The sequence below is a fragment of the Tarenaya hassleriana genome, unplaced genomic scaffold, assembly GCF_000463585.1.
Source record: "Tarenaya hassleriana unplaced genomic scaffold, ASM46358v1 Cleome61, whole genome shotgun sequence".
Lineage (NCBI taxonomy): Eukaryota > Viridiplantae > Streptophyta > Magnoliopsida > Brassicales > Cleomaceae > Tarenaya > Tarenaya hassleriana.
In genome coordinates this window covers 169193-189212 of record NW_010968608.1, presented here as the reverse complement: position 1 = coordinate 189212, position 20020 = coordinate 169193, and the positions used below count along the sequence as shown (strand labels likewise).

The 20020-nt window shown below is 37.9% G+C and overlaps 3 protein-coding genes across 4 annotated transcripts; 2 read left to right on the top strand and 1 right to left on the bottom strand.

Annotated features, from left to right (window-relative positions):
- On the top strand, window positions 1-9172 carry LOC104799805 (rho GTPase-activating protein REN1). Of its 2 annotated transcripts, none has more exons than XM_010522457.1 (24): window positions 1-117; window positions 255-358; window positions 544-615; window positions 1042-1078; window positions 1379-1455; window positions 1928-1998; window positions 2114-2192; window positions 2698-2845; window positions 3037-3156; window positions 3756-3833; window positions 3940-3995; window positions 4076-4145; window positions 4767-4851; window positions 5501-5744; window positions 6050-6316; window positions 6521-6817; window positions 7050-7105; window positions 7313-7373; window positions 7477-7560; window positions 7686-7799; window positions 7893-8011; window positions 8101-8164; window positions 8282-8443; window positions 8539-9172. In XM_010522457.1, the coding sequence occupies exons 2-24, from the start codon at window positions 311-313 to the stop codon at window positions 8857-8859; spliced, it is 2730 nt and encodes a 909-aa protein (XP_010520759.1). In that variant the 5' UTR covers window positions 1-117; window positions 255-310; the 3' UTR covers window positions 8860-9172. The 2 variants fall into 2 exon arrangements, with proteins under 2 accessions (XP_010520759.1, XP_010520758.1); XM_010522456.1 differs by having other exon boundaries at window positions 7893-8026.
- A 223-nt stretch (window positions 9173-9395) lies between these two features.
- LOC104799804 (mitochondrial uncoupling protein 4) lies at window positions 9396-10755 on the bottom strand. Its single transcript, XM_010522455.2, has one exon. It carries the CDS (start codon window positions 10445-10447, stop codon window positions 9521-9523), a length of 927 nt encoding a protein of 308 aa, XP_010520757.1. The 5' UTR covers window positions 10448-10755; the 3' UTR covers window positions 9396-9520.
- Window positions 10756-14290: 3535 nt separating this feature from the next.
- On the top strand, window positions 14291-19826 carry LOC104799803 (ubiquitin carboxyl-terminal hydrolase 16-like). The gene is made up of 11 exons (XM_010522454.2): window positions 14291-14995; window positions 15472-16885; window positions 16980-17068; window positions 17209-17294; window positions 17400-17562; window positions 17679-17802; window positions 17921-18078; window positions 18450-18534; window positions 18606-18818; window positions 18925-18986; window positions 19085-19826. The coding sequence occupies exons 1-11, from the start codon at window positions 14715-14717 to the stop codon at window positions 19572-19574; spliced, it is 3165 nt and encodes a 1054-aa protein (XP_010520756.1). The 5' UTR covers window positions 14291-14714; the 3' UTR covers window positions 19575-19826.
- Window positions 19827-20020: the final 194 nt, after the last annotated feature.

The following is a 20020-nucleotide window of genomic DNA, read 5'->3' as shown; positions in this document are numbered from 1 at the left end:
CTTTCTTCATTTTTGAACAAACATTCCCATGTTCTTCTCTCGTTCCCAGAAATTATCCTCCATTCTTCGTTCCCGAATTTTCTCCATCTGAAGACTCTCTCTCTCTCTCTCTCTGAGGTTTGTTCGTTCGTTCGTTTTCGAATCCAAGCGATCTCGTTCGTTCCGGTTTCTTCCATCTCGGTCGCTGTACTTCTTCCTCGCCGGGTTTTTCTAATCTGACCGGAGTTTGTTTTTTCCGGTGTCTGTGACGTAAGTTTTCCGGAGGTGATGACGTGAATCGGCGGTGTATCGCATTGTGGCTCACAATAACATGGAATCTTCGAATCCTCAGGCGGTACAACAGCAGCAGCATCAACATGTCCGTGCCAATCTACCGCTTGCATTTTGTTTTTTTTTCCCATGTCAAATCTCAAATCGTATCAGATTTTTTCTTTGTTTTTAATCTTTCGCATTCTGATCCTCTGATGTTGACGGGGTTTGGGATGGAATTTTCCCCGTGGATGAAAATTGGGTCCTTTTTCTTCATTTTTTTCCTCGTTGCAGGGTGAAGCCTGGGAACTTCCTCCTTCGCAGTCCGGAATTGCCGATGCGCGTAACCGTGGCGCCGGGAACACGGTAATTTTTTTCTCTCTCTTTGTGGCGAAACGAATCATTGAAGAGAGATTTAGCTGAATGTCATTCATGATCGAAGCCAATGATGCTGTAAGAACATTAAGTAGGTGAACGCTTCTTCACAATCTCGCTATCACCTTCAAACGTTGGAGAAATTGGCTAAATTTTACGGGTTTGAATCTACCTTTGCCCCATTCTCTCAGTAAGCCATCGCGCTTATTGGTACCCATAATCATGAGGACTACATTTGTATTTTGGTGAAGAAGCTACATGGAAATGGCGATGATCAATTTATTTGGATGTCTTTCAATAGAATATGATTTTCTGTAGGATCATTATCGCATCACCAACTGGTGTCCTTGATGGGTTCGCCTAAGATGCTTACGACTCTGAATGGTTTTGTTTACGTAAACTGCAAATGTCTTGCAGGTTTTCAAGAGTGGACCATTATTTATATCATCAAAAGGTATGGTTTTCTACGGAATTCTTTGTCCATTTACAGATCTTATAATGCTCTTCTTAAACCGTAGAAACCAATTGTGTGATGGGAGTTGCTGCTAGGGCTGACTTCCATTCTGTTTTGGAAAAGAATGGATTTTTATCTGAAACCGGTGATATCTGTTACTCTATGGCGAGCTAATCTGTATTCAAATAGGTCTTTCAGGCTGCTTACTGCTGATGTGTTTGGCTATAACTCATGTTTCATGTGCTATGTTTGCATTTCTAAACAGGTGTTCACAGCCTTCTATTTTCATTTCTATTGTAGGGATTGGATGGACGTCGTGGAAGAAAAGATGGTTCATTTTGACGCGTACTTCACTGGTTTTCTTTCGGAGTGATCCAGTAAGCATTCTTATTCAGAAGACTGGTGCTCTGAAATGTTTCCTTGTTTGTCTTCTAGAACATTATTGATCCTCTATAATTATTGTTATTGTCAAACTCCAAATAGGTGAACTAATTCTTTCATCTGAGTATTGTAATGTCAGCCAACATCTGATAATTTTGATAGTATCATGCCCAGGAGCATCCAGATAGGGTTAAAAGGTACAAGGGACAGAAATATTTACTGGAGAGAAAAAAAATGTAAATAACATACAGGAGAGTAAATGATGTAAACAGAACTATCAGATCATCTGGTTTCGGGGCTGCATTTCTATTATCTATATGTGAGAACTACCAAATATGTATTATATATATAAATAGATGATATTGTTCTGTGACTGAGAAGAAATTCTATTGAACTTATAAATTCTTTTGGATTACTTTTAATTATCATAGAGAATGGATGACTCACATTCTTCAATTTAATTTTCAGAGTGCAGTTCCACAGAAGGGAAGTGAGGTCAATTTAACCCTTGGTGGAATTGACCTCAACAATTCAGGCAGGTTGGCTTATTGCTTGGATCATAAATTTTTGTTGCGATAATGTCTTTGAGGGATGTTTCATGATAAAATCTTGGTCCTTTTGCTAACATCAGTATATTCTTTGGACAATTTCTAGTGTGGTTGTTAAGGCAGATAAAAAGCTGTTGACTGTTCTCTTTCCTGATGGCCGTGATGGACGCGCCTTTACACTCAAGGTTTGTGACAAAAGGTTCTGCTTTAGTTCCATGTTGTATGTCATATCTATATTGCTATTATCAGATGCATCCGTTTAATCTTGTTGCCTTTTAGTTTTTGACATTCTATTCTTTCATGCTCTTTCTCAGTCATTCCCCAACTTTTTCTTTGTACTGGTGAAATTGTTCATAGTAAGAGATGGAAAAATAGTGTGTCAGTAAGATTTGATCTATTTATGGTCTGATCTCATTTTTCAGGTTTGTTATAGAGTGCCTCAGTCTTTGATATGGGACTTTGCAATTAGTAATAAACTTCAAAATACAATAAACTCTTGGCCATGCATAGCAAGTTGTAGATTGCGGTGTATCTTTTTCTATTTGGTGCTTTTGGCCTAGGTACCTCTAGTCTAGTAACAATATAATTTTGCTCTGGATTATGCCTTTGACGTAATTTTCACTTCATTCACTGTAAGAAAGTCGATAACTGATAATGGACTTTCACATGATATTTGGAAATGTTATGCAGGCTGAAACTAATGAGGATTTATATGAGTGGAAAACTGCTCTGGAAAATGCTTTGGCTCAAGCACCTAGTGCTTCCCATGTGATGAGTCAAAATGGTATTTTGAGGAATGAGCATGGCGATGCCACCACGAATGGTTCTGATGAAAGCAGTATGTTTATCATCTCTTCATCACTTTTTTCCTTTAATACATCATTCCATTTGTAGCTGCAAGATCCACTATAACTGTGTTTTCTTCCGCTCTGGAAAAATAGATGGAACTGTTAATGATGGCCCTCGGTTGCATCTTAGTTTTGTTGTCAATTTGTCAAGAAAATGATTGATGTTTCAATTTATCTACAGCAAATGATCAGACACCTGCAAAATCAACAGTCCTTGGCAGACCGATATTACATGCTCTAGAAGATGTTGATGGTTCTCCATCTTTCTTGGAGAAGGCCCTTAGGTTTGTTGAAGATCATGGTGCGTTTTCCTTTGCCGTCTTCTGATTCTTATGTGATTGCTTGGATGTTAATCAACAAATAGGAGTTTCTGTATTTGATGATATCCTTCAATCTGTCGATAGACTTGGCAACAATACTATGCTCATTAATGCAGGCGTTGGGTTCTAGGCTTCTTGGGCAATTAGTGAAAGAGTGACGTATGGTTAGATTTGGCCAATGAAACTTATATATCGCCTATTTTTATTAAGATAAGAATGTGGAAATCTTGACCCCAGTGTGTTTCCCAATATATATCAATACACAATTCTGAATTATCGTACAAAATTTATTGAAGGAAAAAGTATATTTCTAATATCAAAAGCTGCGTATCCAATTCCTGATAAAACGTTTTTCTTGTGTAAGTGCCTTGGCCTTTCCATTTGCATATGTTCTTCCTCTCAGTGAAACTTATATTCTTATCCGTGAAGGCTCACTTCTACATAGTATGCCGCATCATTGTCACGTGTTTTCCAGATTTTCTGCATCTCTTTGTGTCTTAATAGTAAACTCTGAGTTGGCAGCTTAATTTACTGCCTCATTTCGTTCATGTAAATTTGAAAAGGAAAATACTTATTGCAGGTGTCAAGGTAGAAGGTATCTTGAGACAAGCTGCTGATGTCGATGATGTTGAACACCGAATTCGCGAATATGAGCAAGGTTTGAGCTTCACTTGTATATGCGTATATGCATAATTGCGAGTATTAATTATCCCTTTGCTTGGCCCTCTATAAAAAATGGTAATACGTACAGTTACTTGGTTCAGGAAAAAATGTTTTCTTACCAGGGGAAGATGCTCATGTAATTGCTGATTGTGTTAAGGTACATGCTACTTGTCACTGCTACGCTGATTTAATTCCTTCACTTTGAAACTATCTAACTTTAGCGATATGCCTCTCCAGTATTTTCTCAGAGAGTTGCCTTCCTCACCGGTGCCTGCATCTTGTTGCAATGCCCTTCTGGAAGCTTGCCGTAAGTCTATGATTTTCATCTGGTGTGTTTTTACTAAGGTCCTTTAGTACTCCACAAAACCAGGATACATTATTTTGTAACATAAGCACTCTCTCTGCAGATTTACATCGCTTATTTCAATCGTCTTATTTTCTCCATTAAAGAACAATCACATTTCCTTAAGTGGAAAATGGCACAAAGACACATATATTGCCATGCAGAACTCAGGACCTCTCTATGTTCATATAAGAATTCTAGTTAGGATTACCTTTTCTTTGTTCTGCTCGAGATGAAATAATATTCCATTGTAGTCTTGAACTTGGTTCATTATGAGCAGTCTTGGGAATGGAATCTAGCGAGTTCCTGCAAGGAGACATTGCATTTGCTAAGTCGGATGAAGTCTATACTGGTTTCGTTTTGTTTAAGAATGATTACTGTTAAAGAAGCCGGTGATGAGATGAACTGCAGCTATAAACAAATCTTCTTTCCCTTGAGTCAGTTTTTATCTGGTCATTTTACTTTTACAAGATCTGGTTTTAACACATGCATATATATGTCTAAAAGGGGTCATTGACCTCGTCTTTTTGTAACTTATCATTTCACCATTTTTCTGGTGCTTGATGCAAATTGTATGATGATCAGGTACTGATCGTAGCAATAGAGTCAATGCTATGAGTGCAGCTATTTGTGAAACCTTCCCTGAACCAAATCGTCGCCTATTGCAGAGGTAATCTCTTTATTCTATTATATTTTTCCATTAGGTTTTCTCCCTAAATCTGTGGATGTCGACGTTAATTTCCCATTTCCCTCTTCTTACCTTTCCTTGTGTATTTTTGGGACCGAATTTGATAGCTTCTGGAAATTGAGACGAACTGACATATTCTCAGATCTAGCATAATCAATACCAGTAACCAATCATTTACGTTTTCTTCCTTTTGTTTTGTGGCTTGCTTTCCATGAAAACGTGACAGTTCCTTGAAAAATATAACTCATTTATGGTGGTGATTGGTATTCATTTTTAAAGCTGTAATAAGCTTTTACAGTCATTACAGTCATCTTCCTAATCAATCAGGCTGTGATGACTGTATTTTGTTTGTTTGTTCATGTCTACCCTTTTTATTTGAAGTCAGGAAAACTTTCGGAGTTTAGTGACTTCAACAAATTTAAAGTTATAGCCAACCGAACTATAGACAAAAACGTTTAAGTTAAAGTTGCAGTTAATCACCATCTAAGATTATGATCTTCATATTGAACCACAAGTTACTGAAATTCATTAGTTTCACTGGTGCTTTCCACCTATTGAATTGTTCTAGCATACATAGGTATTTCAACTAATTTTTAATTAACTCCATCTTCCCTTGTTTTCCCGTTGCAAGAATTTTGATGATGATGCAGACTGTGGCTTCTCATAAAAATGTAAACCGGATGAGCACTGCAGCTGTTGCAGCTTGTATGGCACCCTTACTTCTGCGACCCCTTCTTGCTGGGGACTGTGAGATCGAAAATGATTTTGATGTTGGTGGTGACGGTTCTATGCAACTTCTGCAAGCAGCTGCTGCAGCCAATCATGCTCAAGCGATAGTTATAACTTTACTAGAAGAATATGACAGCATTTTCGGAGTAAGTTTTTACTTCTCTTCTATGATTAAGGGCTTCCTAAGTAGCTTGTTTTTCTCTGCTAATCTTTTGAGACTGTTAGTTAACTCAGACATATTGTGCCTATCTTTGTTAGTTTTGACTCTCCCAAGATAATCATAATCAATGAAAACCGACAACACTTTTTACCCTCTCATTAACACTGTAACATCATGGAAACCTTTCAGGAGATGTAAAATGTGCTTCGTTGCTGTGTTTTTAGTGTAAACTAATGGTGAGCTTATGCCCAGAGACTGATTCCAGCTAATGTGAATGTTCAATGTCTGCAGGAAGGTTCTTTGTCAGCTGACTTGTACTCTGACTCAGAAGTTAGTGGAAGTGAGACTGAGGGGGAAACAGATGACGAAGAGTATGAAGATGATGACGCATCACAGGGGTCTTACTACTCAGATGAAGATGATGATGATGATGAAGATGGTGATGATGAAGACGAAGATAATGACGATGACGATGATAATGCATCTAATGGATCACATGGTGAGAGTGCCACCTCAGCCGACAAAGATGTGGATGACAGAGATCCAAAGGACCATAAGGCATGCTTCCATCCTGGCTTGAACGGTTTTTTTCTGTTTCAAAATAGTTTTAATCTTATTCATTCCGAGGAGAATGATACGTATCGAATCAATCAAGTTACTCCAAGTCATACCATCATAGTATAGATTCTATAACTGCACCTAAGCCTTGAGTTTCTTAATGTTATGTTTTCTAAGTCGACAATGATTTTTGAAACGATACAGATATCTGAAGACTTAAGCTCAGAACCCGAAACCCCCAAAGAAAGTAGCAAGCCGAAAGTTACTAAGAAGCTTTTATCTGGTGGTAGAAGATATTCACAATCCCAGGGTAAGGATGGAAAAAAGAATGAGAATATCTTGGTTGAAAGTGGCGATACTTCAGGAAAGAAGTATGCTGAAGAAGTCTCAACAAATCTCGATAAGAACTCAGCAACTTCAGGTTCCGTAGCAAACGTGCAGAAACAGACTACTTTATCTAATGCACCAGGAGGCAGCAGAAGGCTCTGGGGACGTACACCTGTGAGTAATCTGTTTTGCGTCGATATGCTATGCGGAAGCTTTTCTTCAAGTGCTTGCTAGCGTTTTTTTCCTCCCTTTATTAGTTTCCTGTGACCTAGTCCTATTACTTCTCTTTTCCTAGTTCTTTGTAAAGGAGTCATAGATTCTTGCTTAGTATCGACATAGACACTCTTCTTGTCATATGCATAAATCCCATGGGAGTCTAGTAACATGTCTTCTTTTATGTGCCCAGGCCAAGAAAAACCTTTCAATGGAATCTATTGATTTCTCCGTCGAAGAGGATGACGAGTAAGTGTCGTCTATCATCCCTATGAAAGATTCACATCTATACAGCTGCCATTTTTCGGTCACGACACATGCAATCTTTAGGAAAATTTCTGATCTAAAATGAAATTTTTTCAAAGCTGCTAAAGTGTTTGGACTGGAAAATATACGATTTATGTACATCGTTATATCATGCGAGGTCTTTATCTGGCTATGTTTTGCATTCTGCAGTGCTGAAATCGAGAGACTTGAGTCCACCAAATTGGAGCTACAAAACAAAATTTCAGAAGAGGTAGCAATAAGCTCGCTAAGGATCGGAGTGGTATATTTTAGAATACACGGGTAATATTTCACGAGTGTGTGACCTGTTACGACCTTGTCCTGTGTTAGAGCAGGTTAAAAGCAACACTGTTCTACAGGCTAGTTTGGAACGCCGAAAGAAAGCCCTGTATGAGCGTCGCCTAGCTCTAGAAAAAGATGTATGTGTAACTTCAAATCTTGTCTCTTCCTTTCGGGGTTTGAGTTTTTATAAAACTCGACTTCTTTGTTCATATGAATGTTCACGGATTTACGGTAATAAGGATGTTGGTTACCATGCTGTAAGGTGGCAAGACTGCAAGAGAAATTGCAACAAGAGAGAGACAAGAAGACAGCTCTAGAAGCAGGACTTGACATGTCGAAAGGAAACCAACGTATTCCCGACACTATCGACGAAAAGGTTCGGTTGGCTTTGTCCCCACGAAAAGGCTTTTAAATCTAATCTTTTTTCTTTTAGTGAAGAGTGTATATCTAATTTGATGCGTCGTTACAGTTGAGGAAAGATTTGGAAGATGTAGCTCAGGCAGAGACTGATAACGCCAAGTTGGAACAGCAGGTCGACAATCTCCAAACTAAACTCGGTCACAACGAGGGGAGAAGCTCGAGTTATAGGTACAGTGCAAAAATGTAAGGATTCATCAACAGACTTACAAACGAATGTCATGCTTTACGACCATGTAAAAACCAAACATTTTATGCAGTAAGGACAAACAAAAGGACACCGAACCGAGCACTTCTCATGATTTAGATAAGTCAGCTCCAGAGGTAACCTGTCGCTACATCTATATAACCAGAAACACGAATCCAGTATATTATATATATATATATATATATATATATATATAGTAAAAATGATTTTGCGAGTATGATTACGTTTCACAGGGTGCTCATGTTGGCGGAAGAGAAAGCGACATAGAGATATCGCAACAGGATCCAGCGTCTTTACAAAGCAGATCTTCGCAGCCAAACCATCAGCAAGAAACATCACGTAGCAGCAGCTCGAAACTGGCTGGCATGTATAAGAAATCCGGCACAAGGGCAGACGTAAGTAAGCTTTTTGTTAATCCTCTCATCTCCGTCACCCTCAAAAACGTTTTCAATTCAACCGGGATAGGTTTCTACGATTTTGACAAAAACAGGGGTCCACAACTTCAGCGCTTTCCAAGTTGACGACAAGACTAAACTTCCTCAAGGAAAGACGGAGTCAGATAGCGAACGAGCTCCAAAACATGGATAAAGGCAGAGGAAGAAGCGGATCCCCGAGCCAAAACTCGGAGAAAGGAGCATCAGATACTCCAAAGTCATCCAAGGAGAAGGATTTAGAGGGAAGCCCTCATGTTCTCGACAGAGGAAGATCCGAAAACAGCATGTCATACCCTACTGGAGACAGAGGCAGAGGATCTGGAACTGGAAACAGCAGCAATAATCCCAACACTAGCTCGAGAACTTTCTCGAGATAATATTATCCGATTCCATTTCTTCGTCTCAAGGCTTCGAAAGTGAAGGAGTATCATATCGAAAACACAAATGCCTGCCCAGTTTGTACAGACGCCAATAACTCAGAAGGTAACTTACTTGGTGGCTTCTTCTTCTTCTTCTTCTTAGATTCATTCACTTGATACAGTGTTTTCAAAGCCACAATTCTGTCTTTGATTTTGTCATATTCTTTTGCCTCTGTCTTTTTGTCCCCTTTAGAGACAGAACTTGCCTTTTGAAGGTGTGTTATTGTTTTGGTAGATTTCATGTTAGTGCAGCAGAATTTATTGCAGCGTGTATTCAATTGAACTATCAAGTGCTTGAATTATTGCAAAGTGGCTGTCAGCAATATTCTTCTTTATACCAATAATTATTTAATATATAGATGAAAGAAAAAAATTTCCAAATTTTGGATGCCCAAAAAATTATTGAGAGGGATTAGGAAAATTGCTGATTAGTAAAAGTGCACTCACTTTGGTTCGGATTTCTCTTAGGTTTTAAAAAATATTTATTTTTAAAACAAAATAAATTTAACAAAAAAAGTATCTTTCATTTTAGTCACTAAAATTGGTAAAAAAAAAAATCGAACAATGAATCAAAATAATAAAAAAAATTCCTCGTCGTCGTCATCATCACAAAAAATCCTCAAAAATCCTTGAGCAGCTTCTTCACCTGCTCGAGCGTCACGAACAATACCACAGTGAAAGGTCCTTGCCTCGAAACCGTAGGAACAAACCCTTTGTACAGTGCCATCACTCCCTCCGCCCTCACCGTCTTCACCGCGCAATCCCACGCGCCGCCGTACGCTCCCGCCGCCGAGTTCATCACCCTCGTCTTCACCACATCCACCGGATTCGATGCCACCGCCGCTACGAACCCCGCCGCGAAACTCGCCGCCACGTGCGTCCCCAAGCCGTCACCCATCAAACCCTTCTCGAGGATCGCCTCCTTGATCTGATCGTACGACGCCAATTGCGCCGCCGTCACGATCATCGCTCTGTTCACCGTCAACGCTGAGCCCCTCCACAGGCTCCGCACGCCTTCCTGCTTCGTCATCCGTACAATCGCGTCACCGACACCGGCGTAGTTCCGGCGCTGCGGGGCCGGAAGCCTTCCGTCGGCTTGCATCCGCACCATTGCTACGTCGGCCGGGTTTCCAACAATGGCTCCGACCCCTCCGGCAATCAACCCAGCGACGATTTTCCGGGTCAGGGTCAGGTTACCAGATCCTGGTTCGGCCCATTTGGTCTTAATCACATCGTACAGACCCATCCGGGTCGTGGAATAGAGGGTTTGCCGGAGAAGAGTTGCAGAGACGCCGGAGAATAGCGCCACCGCGCCTTCCGACTGAACGATACGAACGCCGAGGGAAATAGGACCGACACGAGGAGGCGAAGTGACCGGAAAACCAGGCGCGGGCGAGTTGAAAGAGAGAGCAGGACGGAGATTGGGGACGGCGGAGGAGGATTCGCCATGGAGCTGGAGACGGACCTTGATGAGATCAAGAGGGTGAGTGGAGCAACCGGCGACGATGGAGGCGATACCACCTTCGATGAATCCTTTGGCACCCATCCCCAACTTTCTTTTGTCTGCACTCAAGGGTTTTGCTGGATCGAATCCAACGAGTGATTCGATCGAGGGAAGAGTAGTGAGTGAAGCGAAGATCTGCGAGAGAGTATATGTAGTGTTTGGGGCATGTGGGTGGGGAGAGCGTACGAGGAAGAACGCGGTTTTTGGGGCGACGTTGTTGACGACGACGACGAGTGAAAATTAATCTCACGCTTTTGATTTGTTAACCCTAATTTTCAATATTCTCGAGCCTTTGTAAAAGTCCAATATTCACTTCCAATGGGCTTTCTGTGTTTGGGCTCAGCCCAAAACTTATTTGGATTTTATTATCACGTTAAAAAAATACATTTCCAATATAATAAAGAAAAAATTCAACTTATTAACATATATATATATATATATATAAAATAAAACCTTCGACTTACAAAATTATCTACAAATACATAGATTTACAATACTATTATGAATAAAATCTTCAACTTGTTAATTGTTTCTCAAATAAACCTTTGAACAGTTTGATCAGGTTTTCAGACAAACGAAAATCTACGAATATTGATATACATATAAATAATTTTATATTAAAATATAACACGTTAGTAATTTTTTTAAAATTTGTGGAAACAAGTTTGAGAAAATAGCAAACCCGGATTTTAGGTTTAAAAACAAACCGGATGGGATCGAAAAATAGAGATTTAAAAGAGGAAAAATAAAAAAAAACATAATTTTATCTCCTTTTATCACGGAACCCTAATCTCCTCTGTGCTCCGCTCTCCGTGCTCGAGTTCGTAATCTCCTCCGTGTTGGAGTTCGAAAAATCATCGGTGATGGGGTTGACTCAAAATTGGAATTTCAATGATTAAGAGAATGCGACTAATGATAATATGTTACCTGATACACCTGTTAACATGAAGAGCGGGAAATTCCGCTGGTGGGGATGAATATAATTTCTGGATCAAAATAGTCCATATACAAAGACTGATCCCGGGTCTAGGGTGGATGTAGTCGGACCAAAGGTTAAAAAACATGAAGAGCGGGAATCTTTTGAGAAAAGAAATTCATGAATGTGAAAGACAACGCCAACAGAACCTCAAAAATCCAATAAGAGGAGATTACGAACTCAAGTACGAAGACAGCGCAGAGGAGATTAGGGTTCCAAAAAATATGTTGACGTGCATGAGATGACGTCAGTATTCCATGAACGCGTGAATTTATGTTTACTTTGAAAATTCGATTCAAAAGTTTATTTGAGAAGCTGAAGGTTTTATTCGTAATGGTGTTGCAATTCTATGTATTTGTAGACAACTTTGCGAGTCCAAAGTTTTATTGTATATATTTTAGTAAATTCAATGTTTTTTTAAGAATTATTTTCTATAATAAATCAATCAAAATAAAATGTTGTATTTTGAAATTTTATACTCAGTTAAACTGTTAATGTAAAGATGAAAATTGTTTCACGTCGCCATGTGACCATAAATTAAAAAACAATTATAAGAAATACATTTTTTTAATAACGAAATTCACTAAAAAAATTTAAATGATTATATCTCTCAAAAAATTGAGAAAACCTACGTGAATGTCTATTCGTCAAATGAGAATTCGAACCCAGATTAGAAAAGATATTTAATTAGTCTCTTCCTTATCTTATCCGTTGAGTCATCCAATCTTGGATAGTTTATATTTATATACACATACAAAATACACACGAATATATATATATATATATATATGCATATTATGTATACATATATACGCAGAGCCGTCTTAACGGATGTGCAACTGGAGTAATTGCACAGGCCTCATTTTTAAGAAGACCCCATATTTATTTATTTTTAAAAATTGTATATTTATTATTTTATTTTATTTCATATAATTTATTTATTATTAAAAAAATTAAAATACAATTAGAGAATAGTTATAGTGATTAACATTATTACCATTTTAATATTTTAAATTTTTATATTTTAAAAATAAAATTAAAAACTTTTATCATAATCTTTTTAATTTGATTTTTTAAAACCGTTTTCTCTTTATATATAATTTGAAATTTGATGTCCTAAATTAAATTCATAAATTTATAGATTTGTTAGTTACTTTTTATTTTAGTTATTTATACTTACATTAAAAAATTAAAAAATTTATAATTTATAGTTTAACGTCGTAAATTATATCGTACAGGACTCCGAAATTGTTTGAAACGACCCTGAGGTGGATATTTCGATTTGGTATTTTTTCTGAATTGTACCTTTTAAAATTTTCAAACAGTATAAGTTATTTATACTTAAATTAAAAAATTAAAAAATTTATAATTTATAGTTTAACGTCGTAAATTATATCGTACAGGGTCCCGGAATTGTTTGAGACAGCCCTGTATATACGTATGATTCGTTTTGAGCTTTTAGATGAATGAGTTCGACTGGCTTTTCACAGCTTACGTTCGTGTGGTTTGTTTTTGTAAGCATTGGTTTTCATTTGTTCTGTTTATTGCATTTCGGAACTTAAACTCTTCATTTTATGAATACATATATCTTCTTTTATTATTTTAAAATAAAATGAATGCATTTTTTTCCCGATTTGTGTATAAGTTATCACTTCTTGGTATCAAAAAGAAAAATAATTCGTGATATATATTTTTTTGGGCTTCAGTCATAATAACACTAATGCATTTTCCAAGAAAAATATACAATGAATGACCCTTCAATAATAATTTTTATACCAACATAATTTCGTTATTATCTCAAATTTTACATGTTTTGTAATCAAAATATACTAATTTTGCAATATATTTTATTTTTTTACTATTTAAGTCGCTATTCCCTTTTTTAGTATGAAATTGATCAAATTTGTGATCGGTCAATTTGGAAAGAAAAAAAAAATGCGTGAATTGAAAACAAATTAGAATGAAAAATAAGGTTCCATAGGTTCATGTATGTGATCAAATTCCATAAAGTCCTTATTCTATTCACACTTATATAAAAATATTTCTAACATTATTTTGTGACCAATTTTCTAACGTAACAGTGTATATATATATATATATTCGTTTTGTCAATAACTATAATCATTTAAAAACAATAAAAATACTAAAATACCCTTTGTTTATCAAAACCCTTTTGTCACGCATTTTTCTTTGTATCACACGTCATAACTTCACCATTTTACTCGTTAGAACTCAATCTTTCATATTCATATATTTATATTTGAATCATATATTGCAAAACGACCATATAGTATTTAAAAATACAAAATTAAATTAAATTAAATAATATATTTTATAAGATCTTTAAAAAAGAGAAAATAACATTTTAATATTTAATTTCCTGTGACGCGATAGAAAATGAATGTGCACATGTTCTCTCTGTAAATCATGTGTGTGTATTTTTTATATTAAAGTTTATTTTGAATTAAAACAAATAAATAATATTTTTTTTATTAGGATATGAATAAATCTCATAGTTTGTATAAAATCAACAGTACACCCGTATTATTGAAATAAAATTATGAATATTGAAAAATTATACGTGGCCTATATCAATCATCAAAATTTAATTATATCCTCAAAGCGATAGTAAATTAAATACGTAAACGTTACGAAACATATTTAGAAAATATTTTAAGACGTCATATGGTGTATTCATGTTTTACAATAATAGAATATAGTTTATTATCATTATTAATATTTGGAGAATATATGTTTGAGTAACGGATTTACGTTAAGCTTGTGAACAAAGAAAAATTCTTTCCCCCTCGACGGTCCATTTCTTCCATCTAAAGCTCCCAAAAAAGTGAAAGTGGCAAAAATAAAACCCAAGTAAATAAATAAGTAATATTATTTAATTTATTTTAAAATATTTGGTTCAATCTTCGCATTCATGCTCTGGAACCGAAAATAGCAGTAAATTCTCGATCTTCCCATCAATGATTTTCTCGCCATCCAAACAGTCGAATCCCACGAACGAACTTCCCCTCTGTTGCTGCTTGTTCACAGCGGAAAGTGCAATCTGTTACTCTCCATTTCTCTTGTGTTTTCTTTTGGTTGAATCTGTTCCCCGGTTCTGATTTCGAATTCCGGTGAAATTCTCGCGCGATCACTGATCGGATCTCGTTCACTGGCGGAGCAACGCGACCGATTTCTGGGTTCTATGCATGCGGGGAGGACGGTGTAATTATCGCCGGCCCGGCTGTCACGACGGCGGAATCTATGGTTGGTGGTCAAATTAGGGGCTCGGAATTTGTCTCATATTGTGGATGTTCATCTACTGGTGCTGGATAAATGCTCTTAGCTTGGGATCTAGGGATTTCAAGCCTAGCCCTTGTCGTTTGTTTGGTCGTACCTCTGATCGGCTTCGTGGTTGGGCGGCAATGGCGTCTCGCGGCCCAGAGGAGGGAGGAGATTCGGAGGCTTCTTATTCGTGCGTCGGAGGAGGCTGCTAGGGCGGAGCTCGAGGCCTCTCTCGAGTACAGCTCTGTTTCCGTCTCTAATGGCTACTATTGTCCCGTTTGCTATGTCCCCGCGACGACTCGGTGTGCCCGGTGCAAGGCGGTTCGCTACTGGTATGCGAATTTTGCATCACTCGGTGAACCCTTTTCGCGTTTGTGCTAAAGTTCTGATTTTACGTAATTATTGTGAGATATTATTTGGGAATTCTATGATGTTCATGGCAGAATCGTTCTTCATGTCTCTCGTTTTTCATAAATTGAAGAATACAATTTAGAAAACTTTAAAGTAAGTGATATTGGAGTTGAGTTTCTTTAGCCATACTGGAAACAGATGTAGAAAAATGACATGGAATCATAAGAGGTTTCTATGGATTGGGGAGAAGAGGGTGTGGTCTTTGAATTGCTTCATATCGTCAATGGTATAGTTGAATTTATGTTTCACGAATATTAGCTGGTACTTGGGTAACATTATGCTGTAGAGGACTTACTTTATGACAACTAGATAGCTTGAGCTCTGCACGGTTTGAGTGGAGTGTTTCGTATTCTGTAAGTGATATATACATAATAATCCGTGTGCTTTCTCTTCTCAGTTCTGGAAAATGTCAGGTTTACCACTGGCGGCAAGGCCACAAAAATGAATGCCGTCCTGCTCCCATCACATGTAATACTGGCAATGAGAAAAGTGATTCTGGTTTGAAAGTCGCAGAGAAAAATGAAGTGGCTATTCTTGACGAAGTTGACTTGCAGTGTGCAGAATCAGCTGGGGCTGCAATCAGGGAATCTGCAGTCTCTAATGCTACCAGCTCCCTCGAAGATAAGATTGGAGGTATTGCAGATGTTAAGGATGACCCTCTTATAGATAAGGAAGAAGCTGTTTCTGTTGCTGAAACTTCTGGGTCTTCGTTTTCTGGGTTCTCTTCCTCTCTCAGTAATGATTCTTCTGATGATGATATTTCCATCTGTGAGAGCTTCAGTAATTCTGATTCGGAGAGACCAGAGCCCCCTCTTGATGCTGATATTGGTGTAGAGTCAGTGGAGACCTGTTTCGACACCGATGATGCGGTTCCATCTGAGCCGATGTCTCCTAAGTTTACTCATTTGGTTGAGTCAGTTGATAATCTTGCGAATATGGCTACATTAAGTCAGAGTAAACTAGGGGGTAATGTTGAGGAGAACCAGAGCCGATCCAGTTGCTTGCGCGCTAGTGTTATGGATAGGCATCGAGGATCCACTGACCAGTCTCCTGCGATGTCATCTGGTTTCTGGGGTAGGGCTCTTGGAACAATAGAATGTGTAAGTGATCCTAGTGATTGTTTTGGATCGTCCAAATCTGATGGAGCTGATGAAGAGAGCTTATCTGATACATGTTCCTCTATGCCCTTCTCTATTAGAACGTTCACAGTAACCTCAACTGATCCTGACAATGTTTCTAAGGCGAAGAGTAACATTTCAGATGAAATTTCCCTGACAGCATTAGAGACTGATAAAGCTAATGATAGAATTCTATCAAGAAGCTCCAAAAAAGCTACAAGTGGCTCAAGCCGTGGTTGCTACACTTCTTCCCCCAAAGTTAAAACTTCATTATCGACAATATCTTCTGCTACTCCAGCATCTGTTGTCAGAGAAGTTCCTACATCTGTGTGTCCTTTGGACAACACTGTTTTATCATTTGTGGCCCTTGAAAAGTTGAAGAGCGCCGATAAGGAAAATGACAGGGCTTCTGATGCCCGGAAGACTGGGGAATTTACCCATTTCGCATCAAAGAATGCGGATACAGGCAAAACTTCTGATGATGTGGAACCTTCTCATCTTACAAAATCTGGGAGAGTTCCTGATATTCAGAAACGGAATGCTGTGACCTTGCATGTTACAAATTCTTTACATGAAGAAAATGGCTTCAAGGCATCTGTATTGAAAGTTGTAGATCAGTGGACTACGCCGAAGTCATCAAATCAGTATAAACTATTAACTGGAAATGAGATAACACGAAAACATAGCCATAAGGTAATCACTGAGATGCTATTGCCCTAAGCACTTGGTCCTGCTATAAACAAATCCTGACAAATTTTTTTTCTTGCAATCTGTTTGAGATTCGCAGGGCCTCTTTCCATATGATTTTTTCATCAAGCTGTATAATTGGAATAAATTGGAGTTGCAGCCATGTGGTCTCATCAATTGTGGCAATAGGTTATGTGAAATCTCTTCAAATAGTAGCTATGTTAAGATAAAATTTATGTTCTCTGAAGTTTTATGTGTGTTATTTTCTTCTGCCTAAATTCTGCAACAAAAACGTAATGCTAATTTATAAAAACCTTTTCTTCTTGCAGCTGCTTTGCCAATGTTGTATTCCAATGCTTGATGTTCACACCTCCTCTGACTGCTTATTTCCTTCAGGGAATCCACTCCAAAACATGTGTGTTCCAGTTTTAAGTACTTTTACTTTGTGTTACATTTGTTGGAACATCGGATTTGTTAGCATTGCTATAACAAGGTCTAAATAGTGCCTTTAAACAACTAGGTCCAAACAGAGAACAGTGCTTTACTTGTGGGTTTGAGAACCTTGTCTTGAAGGCGAAAGAAGGGAAATCTCCTTTGTACCCTAGTGGGCTATTGGCTCAGCTGCAAAATATCGGAATCTGTCTTGGCAACGGCAAAGAAGAAGACGCACATGAATTCCTTAGGTGAGCTGGCATTCCGATATGCAGATATCCATAGGTTATAGCTATTTTTGAAATACAACATCTGAAAGAACCGTCTATGATTTCATATTCGTTTCCGTTTTATTTATGATTTTCAGGTATGTTGTAGACACAATGCAGTCTGTGTGCCTTAAGGAATCTAAACATGCTATGTTGGAGACTGCAAAACTAGAGGAGACAACCTTAATAGGTCTGACATTTGGGGGATACCTCCGCTCTAAGGTATCATCACCTCTTCGGGTTTTTTGCTATCTAAACTCAAAATTTTCAGGAGTTAAAGTTGGAATAACACTGGTCCTTGTTGCTTATCTTTTCTAAAAGAAATTGTTATTATGTGAAGGTTAAATGCATGAAATGTCAAGGGAAGTCTGAGCGGTGTGAGAAAATGATGGATCTTACAGTTGAGGTTGACGGGGACGTTAGCACTTTGGATGATGCTCTGCGACGATTTACAAGGACTGAGATTTTGGATGGAGAAAACAAGTACAAATGTGGCAGGTTGGTGAGCATTTTCTCTCCTCCTGTCGAGATGGCACTGTTTCATGGAATGGATTATACCATTTTATTGCCGTATTTATGTTTGTACTCATCTGTTATGGAGTTTGCGTCGTTGCAATTGATTTAGCCTTGTCATGTTTCTCATCTGCTATATAGCTCATAGAATTAATTTCCTAGCTGAACGAAGTTTACTCTCCAATCAAACAAGTCCATAAAACTTGGAGTATTTTGATGGTCTATTAATTCCTCGGTTCTTACTTATTGAACAACCATTCTCTTGTGAATTGTTGTTATATTCGAAATGGTATAGCCAGGATTGCTTGAGAGGGTTGGTGGGTGATCGATGTTTATTTGTCCTTTTTTGTGAGAAGGTGTAAATCCTATGAGAGGGCCAAAAAGAAGCTGAAAATACTCGAGCCTCCCAATGTCCTTACAATTGCACTAAAAAGATTCCAGGTAATTCCTATGATCAATGGGAACTGGTTGATGTCTCTTGATTAGGTTTCTCACAACTCACAATTCTGCAGTCAGGGAAATTCGGGAAGCTTAATAAGTTGATTAGGTTTTCGGAGACATTAGATTTGGCTCCATATGTGAGCGGAAGAAGCGATAAGCCACATGTCTATAAACTTTATGGAGTTATCGTTCACTTGGATATCATGAATGCTGCATTTTCTGGCCACTACGTGTGTTATATCAAAAACAGTCAAAACAAGTGGTACAAAGCCGATGATAGCACGGTAAGCTGTTCACCGATACTTTTTAAATAGTGTTTTTTACATGTATCTTGTGTGTGGAAATGATAGCTTGTGTTGAAATCTTGTCGTGTTGTATTATTTTTTCTAGGTAGTAACTTCTGAACTCGAAAGGGTCTTGACAAAAGGAGCGTATATGCTGTTCTACGCACGGTAATTCTTGCATTCTCTTTTCGATTATGGATAAGAACTCGAACTCTTCTCCTCGATCTAATTGCGGAATTAGTAAAAATCCAATTAATTAACTGCAGGTGCTCTCCAAGACCTCCAAGCACAGTCTGTACCAAATCAGTATCTACCAATAAAAACCGCAATATGCCACTGCCTAAGATCATCGGGAAAAGTACTGCTCCTCTACCACGGCCTGCTTCCACTCCGTCCTCTAAAATCCCCGAGGGTGGAGGAAACAGCATTCAGTCATTTTACTCCAAATTCCACAGACTGCAGAGGATTTTAGAAGAGGATTCATCGAGCGATAGTTCCTCTCTCTTTGACAGCAACTCGGATGAATGCTCTTGTAGCACCGAGAGCACGAGAGATTCCACTAGCATTGACGACTTTGCTGATTTCATTTTTGGAGAGCGTGGGCTCGGTGACCGTCATTCCCCTCATTCCGGGGCATCCTCATCTTCCTCATCCTCTTCCGTTTCATCCCCTCTGCCCACAAAGCACTCCCCACTAGCTGAGTCAGAACGCTCTTCTTCAGAGCTTCCCGAAACTTCAAGTCATAGAAAACGTTAGTTTTTTGCATAGGTATCGATCGAAATCTGATCATTGGTAAAAAAACAATGGAGGTTGATTTGCTCATGAGTTCTAAGTTCTAATGTTCTTGTGTCGTCATGTGGATTTGTGGTTTTGAGAAGAAGAGAGCAAATATGGGCAATGAGTATATATATATACACACACAGTGGGGGAAAGAGCTTTGCCCTTTGAAATGTATGAGGGGAGGTTTCATTTTTGTTAATAATCTCATTTCATACCCTTTTTCTTTTATTATTTTTAAATATTATGTTTTTTTAAGAAAATTATACTGGGATAAAGCCAAAATAGCCATTGGTTATCTTACTTTTCAAAACATTTTTATTTAAAATTTATTATAATAAATTCTCAATTGTTATTTTAAATAAAAAAATTATCAGTTATATAAATTATTTTAAAATAATATTTTATTTTAAATTTGTTAAAAA

Coding starts and splice junctions, on each gene's coding strand:
- LOC104799803 (XM_010522454.2), top strand. CDS start 14,715: ATGCTCTTAGCTTGGGATCTAGGGATTTCAAGCCTAGCCCTTGTCGTT. Junction 14,996..15,471: donor TGCAAGGCGGTTCGCTACTG/GTATGCGAATTT, acceptor TTCTCTTCTCAG/TTCTGGAAAATGTCAGGTTT. Junction 17,295..17,399: donor GGGAATCCACTCCAAAACAT/GTGTGTTCCAGT, acceptor TTAAACAACTAG/GTCCAAACAGAGAACAGTGC.
- LOC104799805 (XM_010522456.1), top strand. CDS start 311: ATGGAATCTTCGAATCCTCAGGCGGTACAACAGCAGCAGCATCAACAT. Junction 359..543: donor AACAGCAGCAGCATCAACAT/GTCCGTGCCAAT, acceptor TCCTCGTTGCAG/GGTGAAGCCTGGGAACTTCC. Junction 7,800..7,892: donor CCGACACTATCGACGAAAAG/GTTCGGTTGGCT, acceptor GCGTCGTTACAG/TTGAGGAAAGATTTGGAAGA.
- LOC104799804 (XM_010522455.2), bottom strand. CDS start 10,447: ATGGGTGCCAAAGGATTCATCGAAGGTGGTATCGCCTCCATCGTCGCC.